The 25,231-nt window shown below is 41.0% G+C and overlaps 2 protein-coding genes across 4 annotated transcripts in view; one reads left to right on the forward strand and one right to left on the reverse strand.

Annotated features, from left to right (window-relative positions):
• LOC109896025 (tricarboxylate transport protein B, mitochondrial) overlaps positions 1 to 7,985 on the forward strand; it is a 34,648-nt gene extending 26,663 nt beyond the window's left edge. The window contains exons 4-9 of the mRNA XM_020490214.2: positions 1,818 to 1,956; positions 3,208 to 3,292; positions 3,542 to 3,646; positions 3,882 to 3,997; positions 4,124 to 4,197; positions 4,345 to 7,985. Of these exons, the coding sequence (XP_020345803.1) occupies positions 1,818 to 1,956; positions 3,208 to 3,292; positions 3,542 to 3,646; positions 3,882 to 3,997; positions 4,124 to 4,197; positions 4,345 to 4,459 (634 nt within the window). The 3' untranslated portion in view covers positions 4,460 to 7,985. The remainder of the gene's footprint in view (positions 1 to 1,817; positions 1,957 to 3,207; positions 3,293 to 3,541; positions 3,647 to 3,881; positions 3,998 to 4,123; positions 4,198 to 4,344) is intronic.
• Positions 7,986 to 17,353: 9,368 nt separating this feature from the next.
• On the reverse strand, positions 17,354 to 22,898 carry LOC109896023 (arrestin domain-containing protein 3). 3 transcript variants are annotated; one of them, XM_020490213.2, is made up of 7 exons: positions 21,949 to 22,274; positions 21,687 to 21,753; positions 21,440 to 21,587; positions 21,103 to 21,205; positions 20,274 to 20,539; positions 19,696 to 19,842; positions 17,354 to 18,041 (listed from the first exon to the last, which is right to left on the reverse strand). In XM_020490213.2, the coding sequence occupies exons 1-6, from the start codon at positions 22,232 to 22,234 to the stop codon at positions 19,738 to 19,740; spliced, it is 975 nt and encodes a 324-aa protein (XP_020345802.1). In that variant the 5' UTR covers positions 22,235 to 22,274; the 3' UTR covers positions 17,354 to 18,041; positions 19,696 to 19,737. The 3 variants fall into 3 exon arrangements, with proteins under 3 accessions (XP_020345802.1, XP_020345801.1, XP_031685773.1); XM_020490212.2 differs by having other exon boundaries at positions 17,354 to 19,842; positions 21,949 to 22,892; XM_031829913.1 differs by having other exon boundaries at positions 17,354 to 19,842; positions 21,440 to 21,753; positions 21,949 to 22,898.
• Positions 22,899 to 25,231: the final 2,333 nt, after the last annotated feature.

The raw sequence follows: 25,231 nt of genomic DNA on the forward strand, positions 1-25,231 counted from the left end.
CTCCATGGTCTCTGTGACAACCAAAGTGCCTCTGACTTATCCTGGACTATGGGTGAAGGCCCAGCTGTCATCCGTCATGTTGTAACAATATTCTCTTCTGTTTGAATTGGCTAAAGAGAGGAGGTAGTTCTTGTCCATTTAGTCATTTTAATGTGCTAATCTAAAGTGTAGTTCAAAAAAGTATTTTGCCACTTCCTTGAAGTCCAAGTAAGGTGGATGGGAGAGAGAAAGAGAGAGACCAAGAGAGAGGGAGAGAAATAGAAAGAGAGAGGGAAATGAGAGACACCTGTTTTGAAACTCCTTTCACGGTATAGTGGTATCATTGCCTTCTGTTTGCCAGTCAGAGTGTGTGTGTTCCTGCACGGCAGAGAGAGTATGTGAGTCATGAAGCGGCTGTCACTCAAACAAACAAACACGAGTCTTGAATAGAGACAGATAAACATATGCTGAATTTGAAAGAACAAAGAAATATGAGGTAAAAAAAAGAGAAAGAAAGATAGTGAGAGCAAAAGGAGGGGTAGAGGGAGAAGAGATGAGGAAATAGAACAACAAAACAAACCCAGAGATAGAGACAGATCATCAATGTCTGAGACAGACATGAAGACATCGCTCAGACCAGACACTCTCGGGTGAGAGGGCAGAGGCACAAGAACTCTAGCCTTGTGAAACCAACCTGATCTTGCAGTAGTTCACATTCTGTGAGTGTACTGTTTAATAGGCTACATGAAAACAAACCTTTAATCAACACTAAGTGGCAAAGTGTCTTTCCTCCCCCCTCCCCTCCTCCCCCCTCTCCTCCTCCTCCCCCTCTCCTCCTCCTCCCCCTCTCCTCCTATCTTCCACCATGTTCAGTTTGTCCCTGCTATCACCACAATCCAATTCCTGCTATAAATAACCTTCCCGGGGAAGGACTCTATGGAACAGCATCTCCTAACTGATTACGCACACAAGCACGCACACGCACGCACACGCACGCACACACACACACACACACACACACTCACGCACTTGCTTCCTGAGGTGAAACGGAACTCTCAGCTCACTTCCATGGTTGCAGTTGCTGGGCATCCGTTGCTTGCTGAGGCATCAGACTTTATTGCTACATTTTTTAACATGGAAGCGCCTTGTGCTGGGTTGTAAACAAATTGAGTTCACTAGCAGTTTGTTTCATTTCACCTGGGCATCGAAGGAAGTCATTTGCCTCTTGCCTTGAGGTGTATCTATGTATCCACTTCCATAGGACTGAGGCAAGACTTCTACTGTGATTACTAAGCAGTTCTTTACTATGGGTTCAGAGAGGAAACTGGTGTGAAATTCTGCTCATCGGTAGTTTAACTGATTAAACCCAAAATGGCTTCCTCTAAGGTGTCCTGTGGGGTTAGAACTCTTTGAACACTTTTCATTGTTTCTGTAGCTCATCCAGAGATATCAGTAACTCTGACCTTCCTCATCTTCACAGTTCTACAGTATCAGTTTCTGTGTTTTACTGTCACCAAGGTAACAAGCTCAGCCACTCAGCTGAAGAGGACGCAGGCTAGAGGGAGATTCTAATGAGATACTAATATGATTCTAAAACATTTTAGATTTAGGTTCTAGTCTGATATTCTTAGAGATAGACTAATGTTAAACTCCTCTTCCTGATATCACTGTACCACACTCAAACCTGAGCAGCAGCTCTGCTTGTTATTGATGACTCTAACTCAGAAGAACTACATTGATTGAACTGGTCAAACTGACTGGAATGGACTGTATATTAACCTGTTCTCTCTCTCCATCTCTCTTTTTTTTCTCTCCTCTCCTCCCCTTCCCTCCCTCAGGTTTGGTGTGTTTGAGTATCTCAGTAACCATGCCCGTGACGAGGCAGGGAAGTTGAACAGCACCAGGGGTCTGCTATGTGGGCTGGGGGCTGGAGTCATGGAGGCTGTATTCATAGTCTGCCCCATGGAGACTGTCAAGGTGCGTCTGAGAAAGAGCATCTATCTACCCCCCTCTCATCTTTCTGTCTCTCTCTCCCCTTCCTCTCCTCTATACCCCTCTCCCTGTCTTCCTCCCCTTCCTGTCGCTCTCCTCCTCCTCTCCTCTTCCTGTATCTCTCCCCTATACCCCTCTCTCCTCTTCCTATCGCTCTCCTCCTCATCATCTCTCTCCCCTTCCCCTCCTCTTCCTATCGCTCTCCCCTCCTCTTCCTGTCTCTCTCCCCTTCCTCTCCTCTATACCCCTCTCCTCTTCCTATCGCTCTCCTCCTCCTCCTCTCCTCTTCCTGTCTCTCTCCCCGTCCTCTCCTCTATACCCCTCTCCTCTTCCTATTGCTCTCCTCCTCTCCTCTTCCTATCTCTCTCCCCTTCCTCTCCTCTATACCCCTCTCCTCTTCCTATCGCTCTCCTCCTCCTCCTCCTCCTCTCCTCTTCCTGTCTCTCTCCCCTTCCTCTCCTCTATACCCCTCTCCTCTTCCTATCGCTCTCCTCCTCCTGTCTCTATCCTCCTCTCTTTCTTTTCCTGTATCTCTTTCTCTCCTCCATGCCCACATCTCACTCCCCCTCCTCTTTCTTGTCTATATCTTCCACTCCTCTCCTCTCAGATTCAGTGTCACTGATATCCCCTACCCACTGATCTGAGGTCAGATTGGCTGTTCAGCTGATTATAATAATATTTAATAATCATTTGGTGGGTGCTTATATTTTTCCTATTTCACACATGTGAATTGGAGATATGTTTTTTGTTGTTGCATATCCCACTCTCCCTGAGACCCTCAGAGATTGAGGTCACGGCCAGGGTCTGGCATTATCAGCGGTGACCCTGGAGAAATTGCCTTGGCTCAAGGGCACATCAACATATTTTCACCTTGTCAGCTTGGGGATATGAACTAGCGACCAATGGTTACTGGCCCAACACTCTAACCGCTAGGCTATCTGTTTTAGATGGAGATGGGTAGAAAGAGCTGATCCCAAATCAGTCTCTAGATTTGTTAACTGTCTAATCCAACAGCTGTGTGAGGGTGAGTTGACCCGATCCTTCAAGGAGTGTACTCTGATATTCTCTGAAGTAAAGCCCAAGGCTGTCTTGTCTGCTCTCAGTGCTCTGAGAAACTGATAATAAAATAATAAGGAACAGTGGGAAAAAGTGATAATGCTATTTTCCTGGAGCAGGCTTGGGATTGTTAATAAAAGTGTGTGTGGCGATCACACTGTCCCTGTGTTCTTTCTCAAGGTTAAGTTCATCCATGACCAGTCTTCAGCCAACCCCAAATACAGAGGCTTCTACCATGGAGTCAGGGAGATCATCAGAACCCAAGGTAAGAAAGGTGTAGGGGGAGGTTACCCATAGACACTGATCATCGGTCACTTTTGCATTTCTCCATGGTAAGGTTAGGGTTTAGGGAGGGTAGTCTTTGTCCTACCACCCTAAACTGGAGCGGTCAACAAGGGCCTTACATGTGGATTCACACTGACATCCACTGTTTAAAGAGGGTAATGCATATGCTGCTACTACATCCAGTGATGCTAACTGCTGCTAAGTGCTGCTGTCTGCTTTTGTCCCCAAGGTATTAGGGGGACCTACCAAGGCCTGACAGCCACCGTTCTGAAGCAGGGCTCCAACCAAGCCATCCGATTCTACGTCATGACCTCCCTCAGGAACTGGTACAAAGGTATGAGACTTCAAAGTTGTGTGGCAGATGTTATCCTGTTCCCTATATGGGGCTTTGGTCAAAAGCACCCTGAGCCATCATCATCAGGAAGCTTAAGTACAGGTCTACACCACACAGAAAATGCTGACCTCTAGTGGTCAATTGGAAAAAGGTACTCTCTTTGACAAGCGTCAAAAGAGAGTATGTCACTTGGGTGAGTGTTAAACAGCATTCTGTCTGTGTCTCCTTTTCCCAGGGGATAACCCCAATAAGGCTATTAACCCCGTGGTGACGGGAACGTTTGGAGCCATTGCAGGAGCAGCCAGTGTGTTCGGGAACACCCCACTGGACGTCATCAAGACCAGGATGCAGGTACAGCATTAGGGTAGCATCTACAGGCACTTGTTTAGATCTGAAAGGATTGAATGTGTTAAAAATATATGTTTGACTTAACTCTACCTCTGTCTAAGGGAATAACCCTGTTGTTTTCTTTCTAAGGGTCTGGAGGCTCATAAGTATAAGAGTACACTGGACTGTGCCGTCAAGATCATGAGACACGAGGGTGTACGAGCGTAAGTGCACCACTTATACTCTTCTATACAATCAAACTTTATTCATGACACCCTTCAGGAGCATAAGGATTCTCGAGGTTCTACTTCAGAGATCATGTGTTCTATATGCAATTCTATGTTCTACTCTCCTTGTTCTATGTTCTCTAGGTTTTATAAGGGGACGGTTCCTCGGCTGGGCCGTGTGTGTCTGGATGTGGCCATCGTCTTCATCATCTATGAGGAGGTGGTCAAGGTTCTCAACACGGTCTGGAAGACTGAGTGAGGGGGTGCAGCTGGAGCCTCTGACCTCTCTGGGCCAGACCGGACAAATGAGCCTACTACCACTCTGTAGTGGGTGCCCTGTCATTCTGAGTTAAGCATAGTGGTTCTGCCTTGGCCTGAGGGTCTAGCTACAGTAACAGTTACAGTAACAGCTACATGAGTTGAAACTTATATCACCCAATGAAAAAGGTTTTCCTTTTGATCAGTTATGACCAAGCCTTTAATGCAATTATTTTAAGTGTGATACAACATATTTTTGATAATACTTATGATTAGAATAATACATCTTTAATTGCAGAGCTGCCAAATTGTGACAAACCTAATTATTGTTACAGTTCTACTGTAACACAACTCACCCTTTTGGGCTGGCTAACAGCGTTTTCCTCAAGTGAGAAGTATGCATAGAGTAATATATTCTGACCAAGAGAAGAAAAAAAATGTAAATAATATACTGATTCATAATATATTGATCAGAGTCTTTATCGATGTATTTATTGAATGTTGAATGTTGACTAATGCGTCTTTGTGTTTGAGACCGTTGCTGTTATACTGTGCAGTGTTATGTACTAAATAGTAAGCCAATGCGCTACAGTGTTAACATTAAAGTACTGTAGGGATTGGGTGGGTGCAAGAGGTCGCATTGGGTTCATTACAGCTCATTCCGACTCAACCATAACCCAGATTCCTACCACGGATGTTTGTGTTCCAGATAGATCAGCCACGTTCTGAGATGGAACCCTGGGGGAACATTCTCATTCCATCCACACATGTTCCAATCATTTCAGAGGCCTTTGTTGTCAATGGTTTTAAAATTCTAAATCATTGACATTCTGTTATATTTGGTGCCATTTTGGGGGTTGTTTTAGTGTTTTAAATTGTTTCTTTATTGTTGCCTTGCAGATGTGCCTATTCATTTACGAAAACAACCATTTTGAAACCATTACAATGTATTATATATTTTTGAATCCATCATCTCATCTAGGTTTTCAGGGTCTTGATTGTACAGTGTAATAATGTGAGAACAGTCTGAGTCTGCACAAATGTCTGCCCTAACAACAAGAAAACATTGCTTTATTTTGCATCAGTGGAATAGTAAATGAAATGCATTGTTATTTAGCTTTTAGCGCCCAATGCCTTTGAATCTGTGTTGTCAGTAACGGTAGATTGACTGTTTTGACTCTTGCTTTTGCCTACAGTAAGTGCTGCATAACATATGTACTGTAAGGTGCGGAAGGCCTCAGTCCTCTCCTCAGCATATGCTGTTTAAGGACTGGATTCAATCCGTATCCCAGAAGAGCCGCGTTAAAATGTAAAGGTTATTTCCAAATGAGCCGTCATATGCAGAGTTTACCGTAACAATTGCCTTTGCATTTCAATCACGCTATAATGCAGATCTTCTGTGATACTTCTGCGATATGGATTGAAACCAACCAGATTCCATAATATCAAAATTAAATGGATATCATGGATATCAAATACCTAGAGGAATTTGCTGTGTTTCTTACCTTACTATAACCTCTAAAGCTAAGGTGGCATTACACTAAGGACCAAAACACAACCGCTTTGCCATCGCATGACTTTATTTGAATTTGAGTTTTTCACTAAGACATTTTAGAAAAGTACTAGCGTGTGTGTGTGTGTGTGTGTGTGTGTGTGTGTGTGTGTGTGTGTGTGTGTGTGTGTGTGTGTGTGTGTGTGTGTGCATGCACTCCTCCATCCTACTCCCCTTTGATGAGGTCAGGAAATCTATCTGGAAATCTGAAAGTGAAAGAAACAGTTTTATAGTTACAGCATCATGATGTGGTTTCTGCATTCAGACAAGATCATGCTACCATTCATTCGTAACTGAATAGTGGCTCTGGCTATGAATACAAGCTAATGTTAGTTAGTGAATGACATCTGCGGTGGCCATATACAGTTGAAGTCAGAAGTTTACATACACCTTAGCCAAATACATTTAAACTCAGTTTTTCACAATTTCTGACGTTTAATCGTAGTAAAAATTCCCTGTCTTAGGATCACCACTTTATTTTGTGAAATGTCAGAATAATAGTGGAGAATGATTTATTTAAGGTTTTATGTCTTTCATCACATTCCCAGTGGATCATAAGTTTACATACAGTCAATTTGTATTTGGTATTATTGCCTTTAAATTGTTTAACTTGAGTCAAACGTTTCAGGTAGCCTTCCACAAGCTTCCCACAATAAGTTGGGTGAATTTTAGCCCATTCCTCCTGACAGAGCTGGTGTAACTGAGTCAGGTTTGTAGGCCTCCTTGCTCGCACACACTTTTTCAGTTCTGCCCACGAATTTTCTATAGGATTGAGGTCAGGGCTTTGTGATGGCCACTCCAATACCTTGACTTTGTTGTCCTTCAGCCATTTTGCCACAACTTTGGAAGTATGCTTGGGGTTATTGTCTATTTGGAAGAACCATTTGCGACCAAGCTTTAACTTCCTGACTGATGTCTTGAGATGCTGCTTCAATATGTCCACATCATTTTCCTGCCTCAATGCCATCTATTTTGTGAATTGCACCAGTCCCTCCTGCAGCAAAGCACCCCCACAACATGATGCTGCCACCCACGTGCTTCAGGCCTGGGATGGTGTTCTTCGGCTTGCAAGCCTCCCCCTTTTCCTCCAGATGGTCATTATGACAGTTATATTTTTGTTTCATCAGATCAGAGGACATTTCTCCAAAAAGTACGATCCTTGTCCCCATGTACAGTTGCAACACCGTCGTCTGGCTTTTTTATGGCGGTTTTGGAGCAGTGGCTTCTTCCTTGCTGAGCGGCCTTTCAGGTTATGTCGATATAGGGCTAGTTTTACTGTGGATATATAGTTTTACTTCCTTTGTTCTCTACTCCCCGCCTTCCATTATCCTTCTCACTCTCATCTGCTCCATTTCCTTCTTCACCCTCTTCTCCATGTACTTCCTTCTCTTCCTTTGTTCTCTACTCCCCGCCTTCCATTATCCTTCTCACTCTCTCATCTGCTCCATTTCCTTCTTCACCCTCTTCTCCATGTACTTCCTTTCTCTCTCCCTCTTTTTCTTTTCCATTTCCTCCTTCCCTTTTCCACCTTTTTCACTCTCCTGAATCATCTCGTTCAATCCAAAACGCAGTTTCTTCTCTATGGTGGCATCCTAAGGGGACAACCGGTGTGGAGTGGGTGCAGCCCATTTTGAGACATTGTTGAAAGAAGATTGGGCTTTCAACGCATAGATCTGCTGATGACGGCATGTCTCTGATGACATGAAAAGTGCATTTCAGGAGGTGAAAAGTGCATTTCAGGATATTATGTAGGCTACATAGAGAAAATGTTTACTTTTTTTTTTTTTTCAATAGAAGGGATATTATAATATAATTTAACTGTCATCCAAAGTGTATTACAGTGAGTGAATATAACTGACTGAATCTGAAAAGGAAAGGGGTGAGATACTCATGCCGTCCAGGTTCAGTAATGTTCACACACACGCGCTTTACCCTCGGCTTGTAACAATAAAGACTATCTCCCTTCAAAAAGGTATTTGACTCATGTATTGCCTTGTATGACACTGATAACTCTGGATAACTGTGCTGTGCTGCCAAGCCAATGCGTAATTGTAGGCTACTCTGTATACCAGATGCTCTTAAAGGCTACTGTATATGCTATCTGGTGTAATGCTTACTCTTTGAGAGGAATAACACACCTACTGTAATCCTACTGTACATAGACTGTAGTCATGAATCATGTGGGGATGAGGTTCTGGTTTAACCAGTTAAGTTGCCATGGTGAACGGTCACCTGACCTGAGTCACATGTGAGTGATCTATTATATTTTGTCACAAGACCGAGATTATTAGCCTGATGATCTCTTGCTCCTAATTTATAATCTAGCTGTGATAAAAAAAACATATCTCCACTCCACAATTAAATGGATTGGAAACCACTGTTTGGGCTCAGGATAGACCTACTGGTTGTAACATGCAGAAGGAAGAGGCAACATGACGCTACAGTTGAGTCATGGAAATTCTCCATTAAATGTCCTTAGAATATTTGAAGAGTAGGCTTTCTACTGTAGGACCCAAATGAATACACACACTTGAGATTGGACAGAGATTGAAATCCTTATGGCCTTGTGCAATTTCTAATTTCTAGGCCATCATATGATTTTGGGAGAATACTTAGGTCACACTTTATTTAGATGGTCATACTATCAACAAATCTGTTGATAAGCAACTGCTTGCTAAGGTTAAGGTTAGGGCAAGTGGGTAGTTAGTTGAAACGTTGACAGTTATTGTGAACATCTACAAACCATCTACTTGGGACTATGCAAATTGGGTTTTAATACTTTGTAATAGTCCTATCATAGTACAAGGGGAAAGCCTAATGTAGCTGACACAATTGGCTTTTCCAATGCACTATATACGCACATTCATTTATTTAACCTTTAACTAGGCAAGTCAGTTAAGAACAAATTCTTAGGAACAGTTAACTGCCTTGTTCAGGGGCAGAACGACAGATTTTTACCTTGTCAGCTTGGGGATTCGATCTAGCAACCTTTCTGATACTTGCCCAACACTCTAACCACTAGGCTACCTGCCGCCCCACATTGTACAAATACTATCTGTACTACCCTTATTTGATATAGTATTCTTGTCGCATATACTGTACGGCATTACATTTAGGCACTACTTCAGTTAAGGAAGGTTGAAGCAATGGAGTTTAAATAAATAACAATAAATACAATACACCACCATCCATTTACCACAACAAATACAATACACCACCATACATTTACCACAACAAATACAATACACCACCATACATTTACCACAACAAATACAATACACCACCATCCATTTACCACAACAAATACAATACATCACCATCCTTTTACCACAACAAATACAATACACCACCATCCATTTACCACAACAAATACAATACACCACCATCCATTTACCACAACAAATACAATACACCACAACAAATACAATACACCACCATACATTTACCACAACAAATACAATACACCACCATCCATTTACCACAACAAATACAATACATCACCATCCTTTTACCACAACAAATACAATACACCACCATCCATTTACCACAACAAATACAATACACCACCATCCATTTACCACAACAAATACAATACACCACCATCCATTTACCACAACAAATACAATACACCACCATACATTTACCACAACAAATACAATACACCACCATCCATTTACCACAACAAATACAATACACCACCATCCATTTACCATAAAAAATACAATACACCACCATCCATTTACCACAACAAATACAATACACCACCATACATTTACCACAACAAATACAATACACCACCATCCATTTACCACAACAAATACAATACATCACCATCCTTTTACCACAACAAATACAATACACCACCATCCATTTACCACAACAAATACAATACACCACCATCCATTTACCACAACAAATACAATACACCACAACAAATACAATACACCACCATACATTTACCACAACAAATACAATACACCACCATCCATTTACCACAACAAATACAATACATCACCATCCTTTTACCACAACAAATACAATACACCACCATCCATTTACCACAACAAATACAATACACCACCATCCATTTACCACAACAAATACAATACACCACCATACATTTACCACAACAAATACAATACACCACCATCCATTTACCACAACAAATACAATACACCACCATCCATTTACCATAAAAAATACAATACACCACCATCCATTTACCACAACAAATACAATACACCACCATACATTTACCACAACAAATACAATACACCACCATACATTTACCACAACAAATACAATACACCACCATCCATTTACCACAACAAATACAATACACCACCATCCATTTACCACAACAAATACAATACACCACCATCCATTTACCACAACAAATACAATACACCACCATCCATTTACCACAACAAATACAATACACCACCATACATTTACCACAACAAATACAATACACCACCATACATTTACCACAACAAATACAATACACCACAACAAATACAATACACCACCATACTTTACCACAATAGATACAATACACCACCATCAATTTACCACAACAAATACAATACACCACAACAAATACAATACACCACCATACATTTACCACAACAAATACAATACACCACCATACATTTACCACAACAAATACAATACACCACCATCCATTTACCACAACAAATACAATACACCACCATACATTTACCACAACAAATACAATACACCACAACAAATACAATACACCACCATACATTTACCACAACAAATACAATACACCACCATACATTTACCACAACAAATACAATACACCACCATACATTTACCACAACAAATACAATACACCACCATCCATTTACCACAACAAATACAATACACCACCATACATTTACCACAACAAATACAATACACCACAACAAATACAATACACCACCATACATTTACCACAACAAATACAATACACCACAACAAATACAATACACCACCATCCATTTACCACAACAAATACAATACACCACCATCCATTTACCACAACAAATACAATACACCACCATCCATTTACCACAACAAATACAATACACCACCATACATTTACCACAACAAATACAATACACCACCATACATTTACCACAACAAATACAATACACCACAACAAATACAATACACCACCATACTTTACCACAACAAATACAATACACCACCATCCATTTACCACAATAGATACAATACACCACCATACATTTACTACAATACACCACCATACATTTACTACAATACACCACCATCAATTTACCACAACAAATACAATACACCACAACAAATACAATACACCACCATCCATTTACCACAACAAATACAATACACCACCATACATTTACCACAACAAATACAATACACCACCATCCATTTACCACAACAAATAACAATACACCACCATACATTTACCACAACAAATACAATACACCACAACAAATACAATACACCACCATCCATTTACCACAACAAATACAATACACCACCATCTATTTACCACAACAAATACAATACACCACCATACATTTACCACAACAAATACAATACTCCACAACAAATACAATACACCACCATCCATTTACCACAACAAATACAATACACCACCATACATTTACCACAACAAATACAATACACCACCATACATTTACCACAACAAATACAATACACCACCATACATTTACCACAACAATACAATACACCACAACAAATACAATACACCACCATACATTTACCACAACAAATACAATACACCACCATACATTTACCACAACAAATACAATACACCATAACAAATACAATACACCACAACAAATACAATACACCACCATACATTTACCACAACAAATACAATACACCACCATACATTTACCACAACAAATACAATACACCACAACAAATACAATACACCACCATACATTTACCACAACAATACGATACACCACCATACATTTACCACAACAAATACAATACACCACAACAAATACAATACACCACCATACATTTACCACAACAAATACAATACACCACAACAAATACAATACACCACCATCCATTTACCACAATAAATACAATACACCACCATACATTTACTACAATACACCACCATCAATTTACCACAACAAATACAATACACCACAACAAATACAATACACCACCATCCATTTACCACAACAAATACAATACACCACCTGTCATGCCCTGACCTTAGAGAGACGTTTTATTTCTCTATTTGGTTTGGTCAGGGTGTGATGTGGGGTGGGCATTCTATGTTTTGGCCAGGTATGGTTCTCAATCAGGGACAGCTGTCTATCGTTGTCTCTGATTGGGCATCATACTTAGGTAGCCCTTTTTTCCTCCTTCAGTGTGGGTAGTTAACTTTGTTTGTGGCACTTAGCCCCGTAAGCTTCACGGTTGTTTCTTTCATTTGTTGTTTTGTTGGCAACATTTTAAAATAAAAGGAAAATGTACGCTCACAACGCTGCACTTTGGTCCATTTCTTTTGACGGCCGTGACCCCACCATCCATTTACCACAACAATACGATACACCACCATCCATTTACCACAACAATACGATACACCACCATCCATTTACCACAACAAATACAATACACCACCATACATTTACCACAACAAATACAATACACCACCATACATTTACCACAACAAATACAATACACCACCATACATTTACCACAACAAATACAATACACCACCATACATTTACCACAACAAACACAATACACCACAACAAATACAATACACCACCATACATTTACCACAACAAATACAATACACCACCATACATTTACCACAACAAATACAATACACCACAACAAATACAATACACCACCATACATTTACCACAACAAATACAATACACCACAACAAATACAATACACCACCATCCATTTACCACAACAAATACAATACACCACCATCCATTTAACACAACAAATAAAATTCACCACCATCCATTTACCACAACAATACGATACACCACCATCCATTTACCACAACAAATACAATACACCCCCATCTATTTACCACAACAAATACAATACACCACCATCCATTTACCACAACAAATACAATACACCACCATCCATTTACCACAACAATACGATACACCACCATCCATTTACCACAACAAATACAATACACCACCATCCATTTACCACAACAATACGATACACCACCATCCATTTACCACAACAAATACAATACACCACCATCCATTTACCACAACAATACGATACACCACCATCCATTTACCACAACAAATACAATACACCACCATCCATTTACCACAACAAATACAATACACCACCATCCATTTACCACAACAATACGATACACCACCATCCATTTACCACAACAAATACAATACACCACCATCCATGCAGGTTCACACTGAGCACGTGACAGACGTGACAGAGTCTGGAGACGCCGTGGAGAACTTTCTGCTGCCTGCAACATCCTCCAGCATGACCGGTTTGGTGGTGGGTCAGTCATGGTGTGGGGTGGCATTTCTTTGGGGGGCCGCAGAGGTAGCCTGACTGCCATTAGGTACCGAGATGAGATCCTCAGACCTCTTGTGAGACCATATGCTGGTGCGGTTGGCCCTGGGTTCCTCCTAATGCAAGACAATGCTAGACCTCATGTGGCTGGAGTGTGTCAGCAGTTCCTGCAAGAGGAAGGCATTGATGCTATGGACTGGCCCGCCCGTTCCCCAGACCTGAATCCAATTGAGCACATCTGGGACATCATGTCTCGCTCCATCGACCAACATTGCAACACAGACTGTCCAGGAGTTGGCGGATGCTTTAGTCCAGGTCTGGGAGGAGATCCTTCAGGAGACCATCCGCCACCTCATCAGGAGCATGCCCAGGCATTATAGGGAGGTCATACAGGCACGTGGAGGCCACACACACTACTGAGCCTCATTTTGACTTGTTTTAAGGACATTACATCAAAGTTGGATCATTCTGTAGTGTGGTTTTCCACTTTAATTTTGAGTGTGACTCCAAATCCAGACCTCCATGGGTTGATAAATTTGATTTCCATTGATCATTTTTGTGTGATTTTGTTGTCAGCACATTCAACTATGTAAAGAATTAAAAGTATTTGAAAGTATTTAATAAGAATATTTCATTCATTCAGATCTAGGATGTGTTATTTTAGTGTTCCCTTTATTTTTTTGAGCAGTGTATTTGGTGAGAATCATAACATAGGGTACAAAATCTATTCTAGGTCTTAAAGGGGCAGTAGCCTACCTTGGGTGTACAATTTATAATTACAACATTATTTAATCTGCAGTTATTATTCTGCTATTTGTTACCAATAATATCTACATGTTAATAGTATCTTTTGATTACAATTATTATGCCTAATCTTTTAACTAAATGGAATATATTAGCTTCCAAAATGTAAGTAGGTCTATCTAGCTGTCTGATGACAAACTGATGGAATGGCTTGTCCTGCACTTTGGAAAAACCCAGTGCATTCAGTGAATTTTGGAAAAAGATCTTGGTTCCTTTCAAAACATAGCAATGTGAATGCAAAGAGGACCACAAAATGGGTGAAGTGAACTGGTCCTCAAAGGCAGTGTGAATACTAAAAGAACAGAGTTATTTTCCTTTTTAGAGTTCACTTTAAAGAGGACTGAGATTGGTTGTAGAAGTGTATAAAACATTAGGAACACCTGCTATTTCCATGACAGACTGACCAGGTGATTCTAGATGAAAGGTATGATCCTGTCATGACGTTGGCCTGGGGGTAGGTTTATGACAGTCATAAATACCTCTTCCGCCCTTTTTCCTCTCTCTACCATACTGAGGTTACATTTGCAAAACCCTTGGTTAACATAGAGATTCTGGGAACATCAGAAGGTCGGGGGAAATAAACTATATTCTGGTAATCCGAACAACTGAACATATGCGGTGGTACTTAATGAATATGATGTCAGTTCGGTTATCATCTGAGACATTCTCATCAATGATAAGATGACAAACGCTACAGTGGAAAGTCTACACATCAGAGTTATCGGATTCACATGGAATTGTTGTTCAATTTAAACGTTTGAATATGAAATTATTCGTGATGGGATGAAATGTGATTTTAGCTTCTAAAATGTGAGATTTGGGTTTTCATAAGATAGGGCTGCTCAATCAGTGGCCTGCCCCTGTGAAGGGACATGGGCTATAAAACTTTTCAAACACGCCCTCCTCTCCCTTCCTATATAAGCCCTTGACGACAATATAACTTCCTGTTCCGAGGATGTAGGACGACTGTCCGATGTCAGAATGGTTCAGATAATAACAACAGAATGAAGCCAACATCAGCGTGAGCTTTGGTTGCGAATGGTATGAACTTTGAACTCTTATTCACTACAGAAGTGATACCTCCTAGCCGTTGTGTTAGCAACAGCAGATGCAACGAGGGTTAGGAAGGAACAGACAGAGTATCCCGTCTATCACCCAACGACATTACTACAACGTATCCAATTGACAACCAGAGACATTCTTCAAAGGACTCGGTTTGGCAACACGGCCTTCCATTTACCACCAACCTACCGAAGCGCAGCTCAGAGTAAATATTTATTGCATTTTCCTTTTCCAAATGGGTGGTAATTTAGAATGCATCAGATACTGTATTTACGATAGCACAGCTTCTCCCTGTGTCCCTCAGTCTTCCCGTTCTTTCACTCAAACCCAGCCCTTTTCCTTTGTAACAAGCTGTCATATCTGTTCCGCCCGCTAGGGACGTTTTCCTTTATGACGTAATTTGTAATCAAGTTATGATTTAATTATGTGTATGTGTAATTCTGTGTGATTAGTTAGGTATTTAGTAAATAAATAATTAAACCTAATTTTGTATTGCTGATTCAAATTGTTAGCCAGGGTTCGAATTTACAACTTTCAGATGAGACTGAATTAAGATGACGATTGATATTGACTGCTATTGATGTAAAATATTACTAGGTCTGTAAGAGTTTATTCGGAAGATAACAGCTCTATAAATATTATTTTGTGGTGCCCAACTCTCTAGTTTATTACATTTACATGATTAGAGACTCTGGGTTCGCGCCCAGGCTCTGCCGCGACCGGGAGGTCCGTGGGGCGACGCACAATTGGCCTAGCGTCGTCCGGGTTAGGGAGGGCTTGGCCGGTAGGGATATCCTTGTCTCATCACGCACCAGCGACTCCTGTGACGGGCCAGGCGCAGTGTGCGCTAACCAAGGTTGCCAGGTGCACAGTGTTTCCTCCGACACATTGGTGCAGCTGGCTTCCGGGTTGGATGCGCGCTGTGTTAAGAAGCAGTGCGGCTTGGTTGGGTTGTGTATCGGAGGACGCATGACTTTCAACCTTCGTCTCTCCTGAGCCCGTACGGGAGTTGTAGCGATGAGACAAGATAGTAGCTACTAAAAACAATTGGATACCACGAAATTGGGGAGAAAAAGGGGTAAAATTCAACAACAAAAAAATGGTGTATTCGGAAGATAACAGCTCTATAAATATTATTTTGTGGTGCCCGACTCTCTAGTTAATTACATTTACATGATTAGCTCAATCAGGTGATAATAATTACGGAGAAATTATTTTATAGAATGGCATGTCATATCACTTAATCCGGCATAGCCAAAGACACAAAATCCCTTATTGATGTCATTCTGTTAAAAATAATTGAACCTGTCTTCTCCCCTTCATCTACACTCATTGAAGTCGATTTAAGCCTTGGGACAATTGAGACAGATTGTGTATATGTGCCATTCAGAGGGTGAGTGGGCAGGTCAAAAGATTTAAGTGCCATTGAACAGGGTATGGTAGTATATGCCAGGCACACCAGTTTAAGTGTGTAAAGAACGGCAACGCTGCTGGGTTTTTCCATGCTCAACAGTATCCTGTGTGTGTATCAAGAATGGTCCACCACCCAAAGGACATCCAGCCAACTTGACACAATGGTGGAAAGCATTGGAGTCAACATGGGTCAGCATCCCTTCGGAACGCTTGACACCTTGTACAGTCCATGCCCCGGACGAATTGAGGCTGTTCGAGGGCAAAAGATGGTGCAACTCAACTAATGTTTTGTACACTCAGTGTATGTGAAAATACTCTGACCCATATTGCCCTCGTTGGGAATAAAAACGAATCCACCTTCATCTCAAATATAAGGACAGGAAATTCATACCCAGAACAAATGCAGGTATATAAAATATATGAAACAAATATTTAACCAACATTTCATTGTTGTACACTGTGGGTATAGTATTGTCACAAACACTGATGGATATGGAAACACAAGAATGGGAAAGGAAAAGACACTGAAATGTGTCTTCCACATTTAACCCAACCCCTCTGAAATCATGTTCAAATGTTTTTTAAATGGTCAAATGGAAGTTAATGTGTTTATTACAGGTCAATAACATTCATGGCATATAAGTAGTATCAGTCAAACAGTACTTACAAAATGTTCAATTCTACAGGTGGCCAATCTGTGAAGATCTACTTAGAGTTTATCAGTGGGCTTTCCTAAAGTGCTACCTTGATACTCAGTTTGACAAACACAACAAAATATACAGTACATTGTTAAAAGGTATTGTGGTTAAAACATGTATGTATGTATGTATGTATGTACACATACACACAGAGACAATTCAACATGTTTTTATCAGAATACTGTCTGATTCTATTGTGATATTACAAATGATACATTTTGGGCAATACATAAAGAGTCTAGAGATGTGTACTTCCCTGTCTTCATTAAGAAGGTTCAAGGGAACTCAATGGCAAGGACTACGTCACAAACAAGGACAGTTTTGACATTTGAAATCAAATGAAAATGTCCACGTTCAATACAACACAATGAATTTACCACCAATACATCTTCAAAACAATGGGTTGTGCACATCTTCTAACGGCAGTACTGAACTCTTCAAGGGAGTTTGAAAGAGTTTCAAATGAGTAGATGTCCTCAATGGATGAACTTGGGAGTGTTAAAACAGACATAAAAACAGTTAGAACAGCAACATAAATACAATATATAATTTACACAAACACAATACAATTCATATGAAAAACATTATTGTGCGTGAATTTGAGTGGTTCTTTATATGGTTGAGTTTACTATATGAATGTCAAATGTTTCAGACTTTGTTGGATTACGCTCATACAACTAGGAGTGTAAAAACATGCTTTTGTTATTCAGACCACAGCAAGAGAACAGTGTAGTTGCATTAGTGTAATTTTAAAATGGACATTCAAATGAATTAGTGATTGGATCACAAGCATCCTGAACATTCTATTTTCCAAACGAATGGGCAAAACAATGTTGACCATGAATAACAAATCGAATCCTTAAATTAACCATGATAAAAAAGAGAAGTAGGGTGAGACAGACACCACGGAGCGATTGATCAAACATGAGTAAACACAGTCACAAAGCCCAATTATCTTATGTTAACAATCACTCAAGCACCTTGAAAGAAATGCTAAGCAACATGACCTGGCAAGAGATGAACGACGACTGCACCATTAGATATTTAAAGCACTGTCCGTCTGTCACCTCAAACACTGGAGGACGGCAAGGCATCATTACATGTAAGTAGTATGAAATATATGCAGTTTTATTTACAGTTGTGTGTATATATATATATATATACATACATACATACAACTGTAAATAAAACCGCATGGCTATAAAAACATGTAACAGAAATATTAACGGAACAAACACCTTTTAAAAGTTGATGCATAAAATATTAGAAAATCTGGTACCGTATTTGGTACAACCCTGAGAACTATTGCAAATCAACCTTTTTAAGAGGCATTTAACATAAATCCTACAATTTGTTATGTTGTAAGATGTGTTGGAGCAAGTTTAGTTGTCTATCAAGCCTTCTTCCTTATCAGCTGTAGTATTGAGTTAGTCCTCGAAGCAATAGCATTGCCCAATAGTTCCTCATCTCATGACCTAGATGGAGGTGAATTAGGCTCTGAAATGTCAGTTGTTTTTTTAAAGTAATGAATTCTGAACATTTATGGCAATAGTGAGCAGAAACAGCACAAGACTTCCATAGGTATTGGTAAGAGACAATATATGAAGGAAGGATTTGACATGGTGGTCGATGACAAAACTTGCTCTAACAATTCCTATGGTGATAAACATGTATAAATTGTAGAATTGGAAACCCCATCTTAAAAGGGGTTTGGCAGTGTCTAATCTCAGAATCCAGAACCAAATCTAGAGTGAATGCCGGCCTCTGGCCAGCTACCAGACTTGGTGTGGGAGGGCTTGTTGAGATGTTTGGCCTAATGTGAGCGGCGAAGTCCATATGCCCTCCTCTGAAATCCTTTTAGCCATCTGTGGGCCTAAATTACCCCCCCCCCCCCTTTCCAAAATTCTAAAGATGCCAGGTTTACACCAACCCGGCAAAATCGTGATTTGTCCAAATAATCAGTGACACAAAAACCGGCTCACCAGAAGAATGGTTCCTAGTAACCCTCATATTCCCATTCCCAGTTGTGAGACACTATGCATGTCTCTAATATGACTAGTTACATATTAGAGACATTCGTATCTAAGTGCTGCTTACCCTGCCTAAATCCTAACCTTAACCACTAGGTAGAAAAACACTGACCTTAGATTGGAGTCTAGGGGCAATGTGATCCTAGTACTATTGCTACTGATATGGAGGTGGAGGCTGGGGAGCGTAAACAGGAATATTACACAGCACAATGGGGAACAGCACCTTGAGGTCCGTGGAACCTCTGATACGTAGACTCACCTGCAGGAGAGAAGAAGAACAGGAAGAAAAGACAACATCAGAACAGAAGGATAGGCATTGGGCCAGTCCAATCACCTATTTAACCTACGATTTTGAGGAGATCTGTGCAGGTTATACAGATGTAAGCAATATGGCAAAAAATTGCACCTGGGCTATCGAGAGGGCAAGTAGGGGTGATTTCCATATGGCTTATACCTCTCAGCCTCATATTTACAACAAGTCTCTAGAGTAGGAGTGCTGATGTAGGATCAGTGTTGCATTTAAGATCATGAATAACATTACATGGACAGGGGGGGACCTGATCCTAGATCCGCCCTCCTACTCTGAGACGCTTTGTTGAATGCAGGCCCAGATCTCCAGGAGTGCTTAGGGGATAGGGGTCGATTTGGGATTGGTAGTAAAAGCTGCATCATTTCCAGATGGATACCTACATCCACAGTGTAATCCAGCTCCAGTATAGGACAGTTGGAGATAGTGAGAGTCGTGTTGGGAGGGATGGGAAGCATCATATCGCTGTAGACCTCAGAGCTACTGGGGTTGACAGGCTGACCATCCACTGAGGCCAGGTTTTTCATCTGCAACCTCCTGTTGCACTTGTTATGGGTGTAAAACATCTGCTTCTGGATAAGGGTCGCATGCGGAGTCACTATCCGAGAGGAGCCGTTACTAAGCTCACAGATGATTTTCACCATCTCTCCTATAGAAAAAAAAAGGGGATTCAAAGGTGAGATGTGTCTGTTTATTGGAGTGTGTAAACACAACTATCTTGGAAGACTTGACAAGTGAACAGGAATTTCTATTGAGTCTTCATTTATTTCACAATAATAGATGAGTAATTTTGTACACCAGTCATGCGCTGGAAAACTCAGGCACGCACACATAGCATTTCTAGCTAACATTCTGACACAATTATTCCCTTGTTCACAAAGAGAGACCCACTTCTTAGACCAAATCTGGGTGCATACCACAGTCTGCTGGCTAACATATTGGTCTTGTTTTGTAAAATACTAGCCTTGTGAACAAGAACTTACTGCTGCATTCCCAGTTCATTTCACATCGTGCATGTAGAATGTGAACTCAGGATGGTTGAAGTTTAGAAAAATACAACAATGTCAGGGCTGGAGCCCCTCTAAGGAAATGTTTTTTATTGTTCCAGTACTAGCTTCCTGTGTACGTGTACATTAACTTGCCTAACGCTACAGAAACAGGAGTTTGGTCCAAAGGGCAGGAGCCTTTCGGGCTTGGACAAGGCTTACTTACCTGGGACAAAGCCTTTCCTCTCAGTGCAGACAGTCATTGAGATGGGACCTGAGGCACACCAGAGGCAGCACAGGGTCTTAGTGTTGCTGCCTGCCAGAGGAGCCTGGAACAACACACAGATTTGGGATCAGGCTATACTTTGTATGGCTGTGACAAATGCTGAAATTCTTCCTTCAACTCAAACCAATCTAATATGTCATAGGCCTATATCAAAAGGGAATCAGTTGGATAACCTACATAAGGCAATTATAATAGGATGACATTTAACTCATTGACATTCAAGGTTGGTGTAATGCCCAGGTAGGTTCAGATAGACAATGGGAGGACATGCCCTTACCAGAAGATGTGGTTGGTTGGCATCTATGTGGCTGGCAAAGTTGAACTCAGTCACAAATTCCTTGGCTAGATGCCATGGCCTGTGTATCTCCACCTTCATTGAGTAAATGATACTGCCATGCACCCCATGGAAAGAGGAGGGGAAGTTTCTGAATGAATGAAAATAAGTTTAACAATAATGGTCAGACCTTGAATATACAACAGTGAATAAAACACACACACACACAGTAATAAGACGTCATACACACCCTTGTGGGATTTGGCATGTGAATGGGTACACATGGGTTCCTGGTTGAAGTGTGGTGTTAGGGACCGCTGAAGATTGAAAACAAAACAGTTCATTTAAACACAACACAACAGCTAGCTGACTAGCTAGCTATGATTATAACTCCAATGTGATACACAGACGCACACACACCTTTTCAAATACACCGGTGTATCACAATTCAGATTATGATGCATATTTGTAAATAACTAACTGTGTAGCTAGCTAAGTAATAACATAACTACCGTTATTTTCTTGCATTACGATTTGAGAGAAGTTGAAGAATTCCAGCCTTGCCGAGTGGACTCGTCGTTGCCTTCTGCGTCGTCCTCTTCTTCCACCACCTCCTCCTTGTGTTGTCCACTGTACCTTTGCTTTTCCATTTAATGTTAATGTTATAGAGCTGAGCTTTGTTTCTTTCGAAAGATCAAAGGAAATCTGACCTGCCATAAAGTCACCACTCGAGAAAGTAACTCTCGGGTTATTGGCGTTGAAATGTATTGTAAAATTTTTAAACGTTTCTCCAAACATTTTTTGTGCAAAAAAAATGGCTCTGAAGAAAAAGCAACAACTGTGTGTGTACTGTTTAAACCAGACTGCGCAAGCCCACGATATGCACACAGGGGCGTCTCGTGCTGAACCGTTCTTCTTGAATGGGAATGTTAACCCGTTAATGTCCCTTCAGTCAATCAAAGTATTTTAAAAACGTAACTAGAACAATTGCAACCTGCATGGTTTAGATATGATGGCGATGATTTCATATGGTTTAGAGATATGAAAGTAATGAGATGTAGCCAAATGAATTAAGTTCAATTCATTAACTGCAATGACAATTTAGCTACTGACAACTAATATCTAAAATAGCAATTTAGCTAGCTAGCTAAACAGCTTCACAATCGATCAACTCATCATTCATTCCACTGAGAGCACATATTTTGAGGGAAATGTGCAGGTAAATTTCTGTTGTCTTTAAACTAAGGTGGTTTGATTGGCTTTGTTTGTGCATGGAGAAAGCGATACCTTTCAAGGCTATTGTTTGACCACGGAGAAAGTGTCAACACCTGGGCGGTGATCAGTAAGGCACAATCCACAATGACAACATTCCGCTTGAAATATATTCGGGCAGATATGCCTCTGACATGTGCAGTACAGTAAGAAATCTTGTCAGGCCAGCTCAGTATTGCAGATATAAATGCCATGCAGGCACGGAGCGGGACCATACTTAACATGTGTCAAGAGAGACATGTCTTTTCTACGCAATATACACTCAGTGGCCAGTTTATTAGGTACACAACCATTCACGAAAATTGTTAGCTCGGACAGAAAGTGGTCTTGGCTTGCTATATAAAACAGGCAGACAGTTACTGTACTATTGAACGTTAGAATGGGCCAAACGAGTGACCTAAGCGACTTTGAGCATTGCATGATTTTCGATGCCAGTTCTCAGAAACTGCTGGCCTCCTGGGATTTTTACGCACGACAAGTGTCTAGGTCCCTCAAGCTAAACTCTGGACCTCGAAGCCAGTTCCACTACATTTTTTCATTTTTTCACTCTAGTCGGGAACTGATTTAGATAGACCTCGGCCACCAGGTGGGTACAATTAATTAGCAGGTTGAACAGAAAACCAGCAGGCTCCAGACCTCGTAGGGTAAGAGTCGAATGCCTCTGGTCTAGGGTTAACAGAGATTGGTGCGACCAACAAAAAACATCGGTCAGCGGTAGTACTGTGGGTGAAAACAGCTCGTTGATGACAAGTCGAAGGAGAATGGCAAGAATTTTGCCAACTAAGAGGTGGGCCACAAACAGGCAAATTACGGCATAGTACAACAGTGGTGTGCAGAACGGCATCGCAGAATGCACGACTCGTCGATCCTTGTCACAGTTGGGCTATTTCCGTTTTGTCACCAAAGCCCCATATACTACCCACCATTGCGACCTGTACGCTCTCGTTGGCTGGCCCTCGCTTCATTCTCGTCGCCAAACCCACTGGCTCCATGTCATCTACAAGACCCTGCTAGGTAAAGTCCCCCCTTATCTCAGCTCGCTGGTCACCATAGCATCTCCCACCTGTAGCACACGCTCCAGCAGTTATATCTCTCTAGTCACCCCCAAAACCAATTATTTCTTTGGCCGCCTCTCCTTCCAGTTCTCTGCTGCCTGCTGCCAATGACTGGAACGAACTACAAAAATCTCTGAAACTGGAAACACTTATCTCCCTCACTAGCTTTAAGCACCAACTGTCAGAGCAGCTCACAGATTACTGCACCTCTACATAGCCCACCTATAATTTAGCCCAAACAACTACCTCTTTCCCAACTGTATTTTATTTATTTATTTATTTTGCTCCTTTGCACCCCATTATTTTTATTTCTACTTTGCACATTCTTCCATTGCAAAACTACCATTCCAGTGTTTTACTTGCTATATTGTATTTACTTTGCCACCATGGCCTTTTTTTGCCTTTACCTCCCTTCTCACCTAATTTGCTCACATTGTATATAGACTTGTTTATACTGTATTATTGACTGTATGTTTGTTTTACTCCATGTGTAACTCTGTGTCGTTGTATCTGTCGAACTGCTTTGCTTTATCTTGGCCAGGTCGCAATTGTAAATGAGAACTTGTTCTCAACTTGCCTACCTGGTTAAATAAAGGTGAAATAAAATAAAATTAAATTTCAACAGACGATGACACTGGGTTCCACTCCTATCAGCTAAAAACAAGAAGTGGCTCCACTTGATTTTTGTCAATGAATTTGTGGAACAGTGTTGCACATTCAGAGATGGTGACAACTCAGGTGTATTGTTATTTCCTTGCCACTAGATGGTGATAGTTCCTTTACTTTTGTATGATGTTCAGCGTTTCATCTGAGCAGCTCAATGAAGACAACTAATGCTGCGTTCATAACCAAGTGGGAAGTTGGTATTTAGCACATACGACTGGGAAAAATCCACTTGAACGTCCCTCCAGCTCGTAATTACTTGTGGGAAACTAGTCTGTCATCCTGAGCTCTGACTTCTCCCACATCCTGACCTCTGACTTCTCCCACATCCTGACCTCTGACTTCTCCCACATCCTGACCTCTGATGTCACCTACTAAAGGAAATGACCTTGATAACAGCATTTTCAGCAGTTAAATGTAACAAAACATTATTTCTAATAATCTATCTATTAATATGACTTTTGAACACTGTAATTGTTAAGCATGGGTTAACTGCCTTGTTCAGAATGACACATTTTTGCCTTGTTGGCTCGGGATTCAATTCAGCTACTATTTCAGTTACTGGCCCGATGCTCTAACCACTAGGCTACCTGCTGCCCCAGACTGGCGTCATATTAGAAATCTGTGCAGGAAGCAATGAGAAGCAAAAGCCATTTTCAATGTGTGGTTGTTGAACAATGAATGTGTTTAATCTTAAAGGGAGCCTATCGGTAACATTCAATGGCACCCTCTTTTAATGTCAATATCTTCAATTTCAGATATCAAGCTGCAGTAGTGTTTTCAAAGCTTCACTTTGCACTCTGGT

This window comes from Oncorhynchus kisutch, linkage group LG8, assembly GCF_002021735.2.
Source record: "Oncorhynchus kisutch isolate 150728-3 linkage group LG8, Okis_V2, whole genome shotgun sequence".
Classification (NCBI taxonomy): Eukaryota; Metazoa; Chordata; class Actinopteri; order Salmoniformes; family Salmonidae; genus Oncorhynchus; species Oncorhynchus kisutch.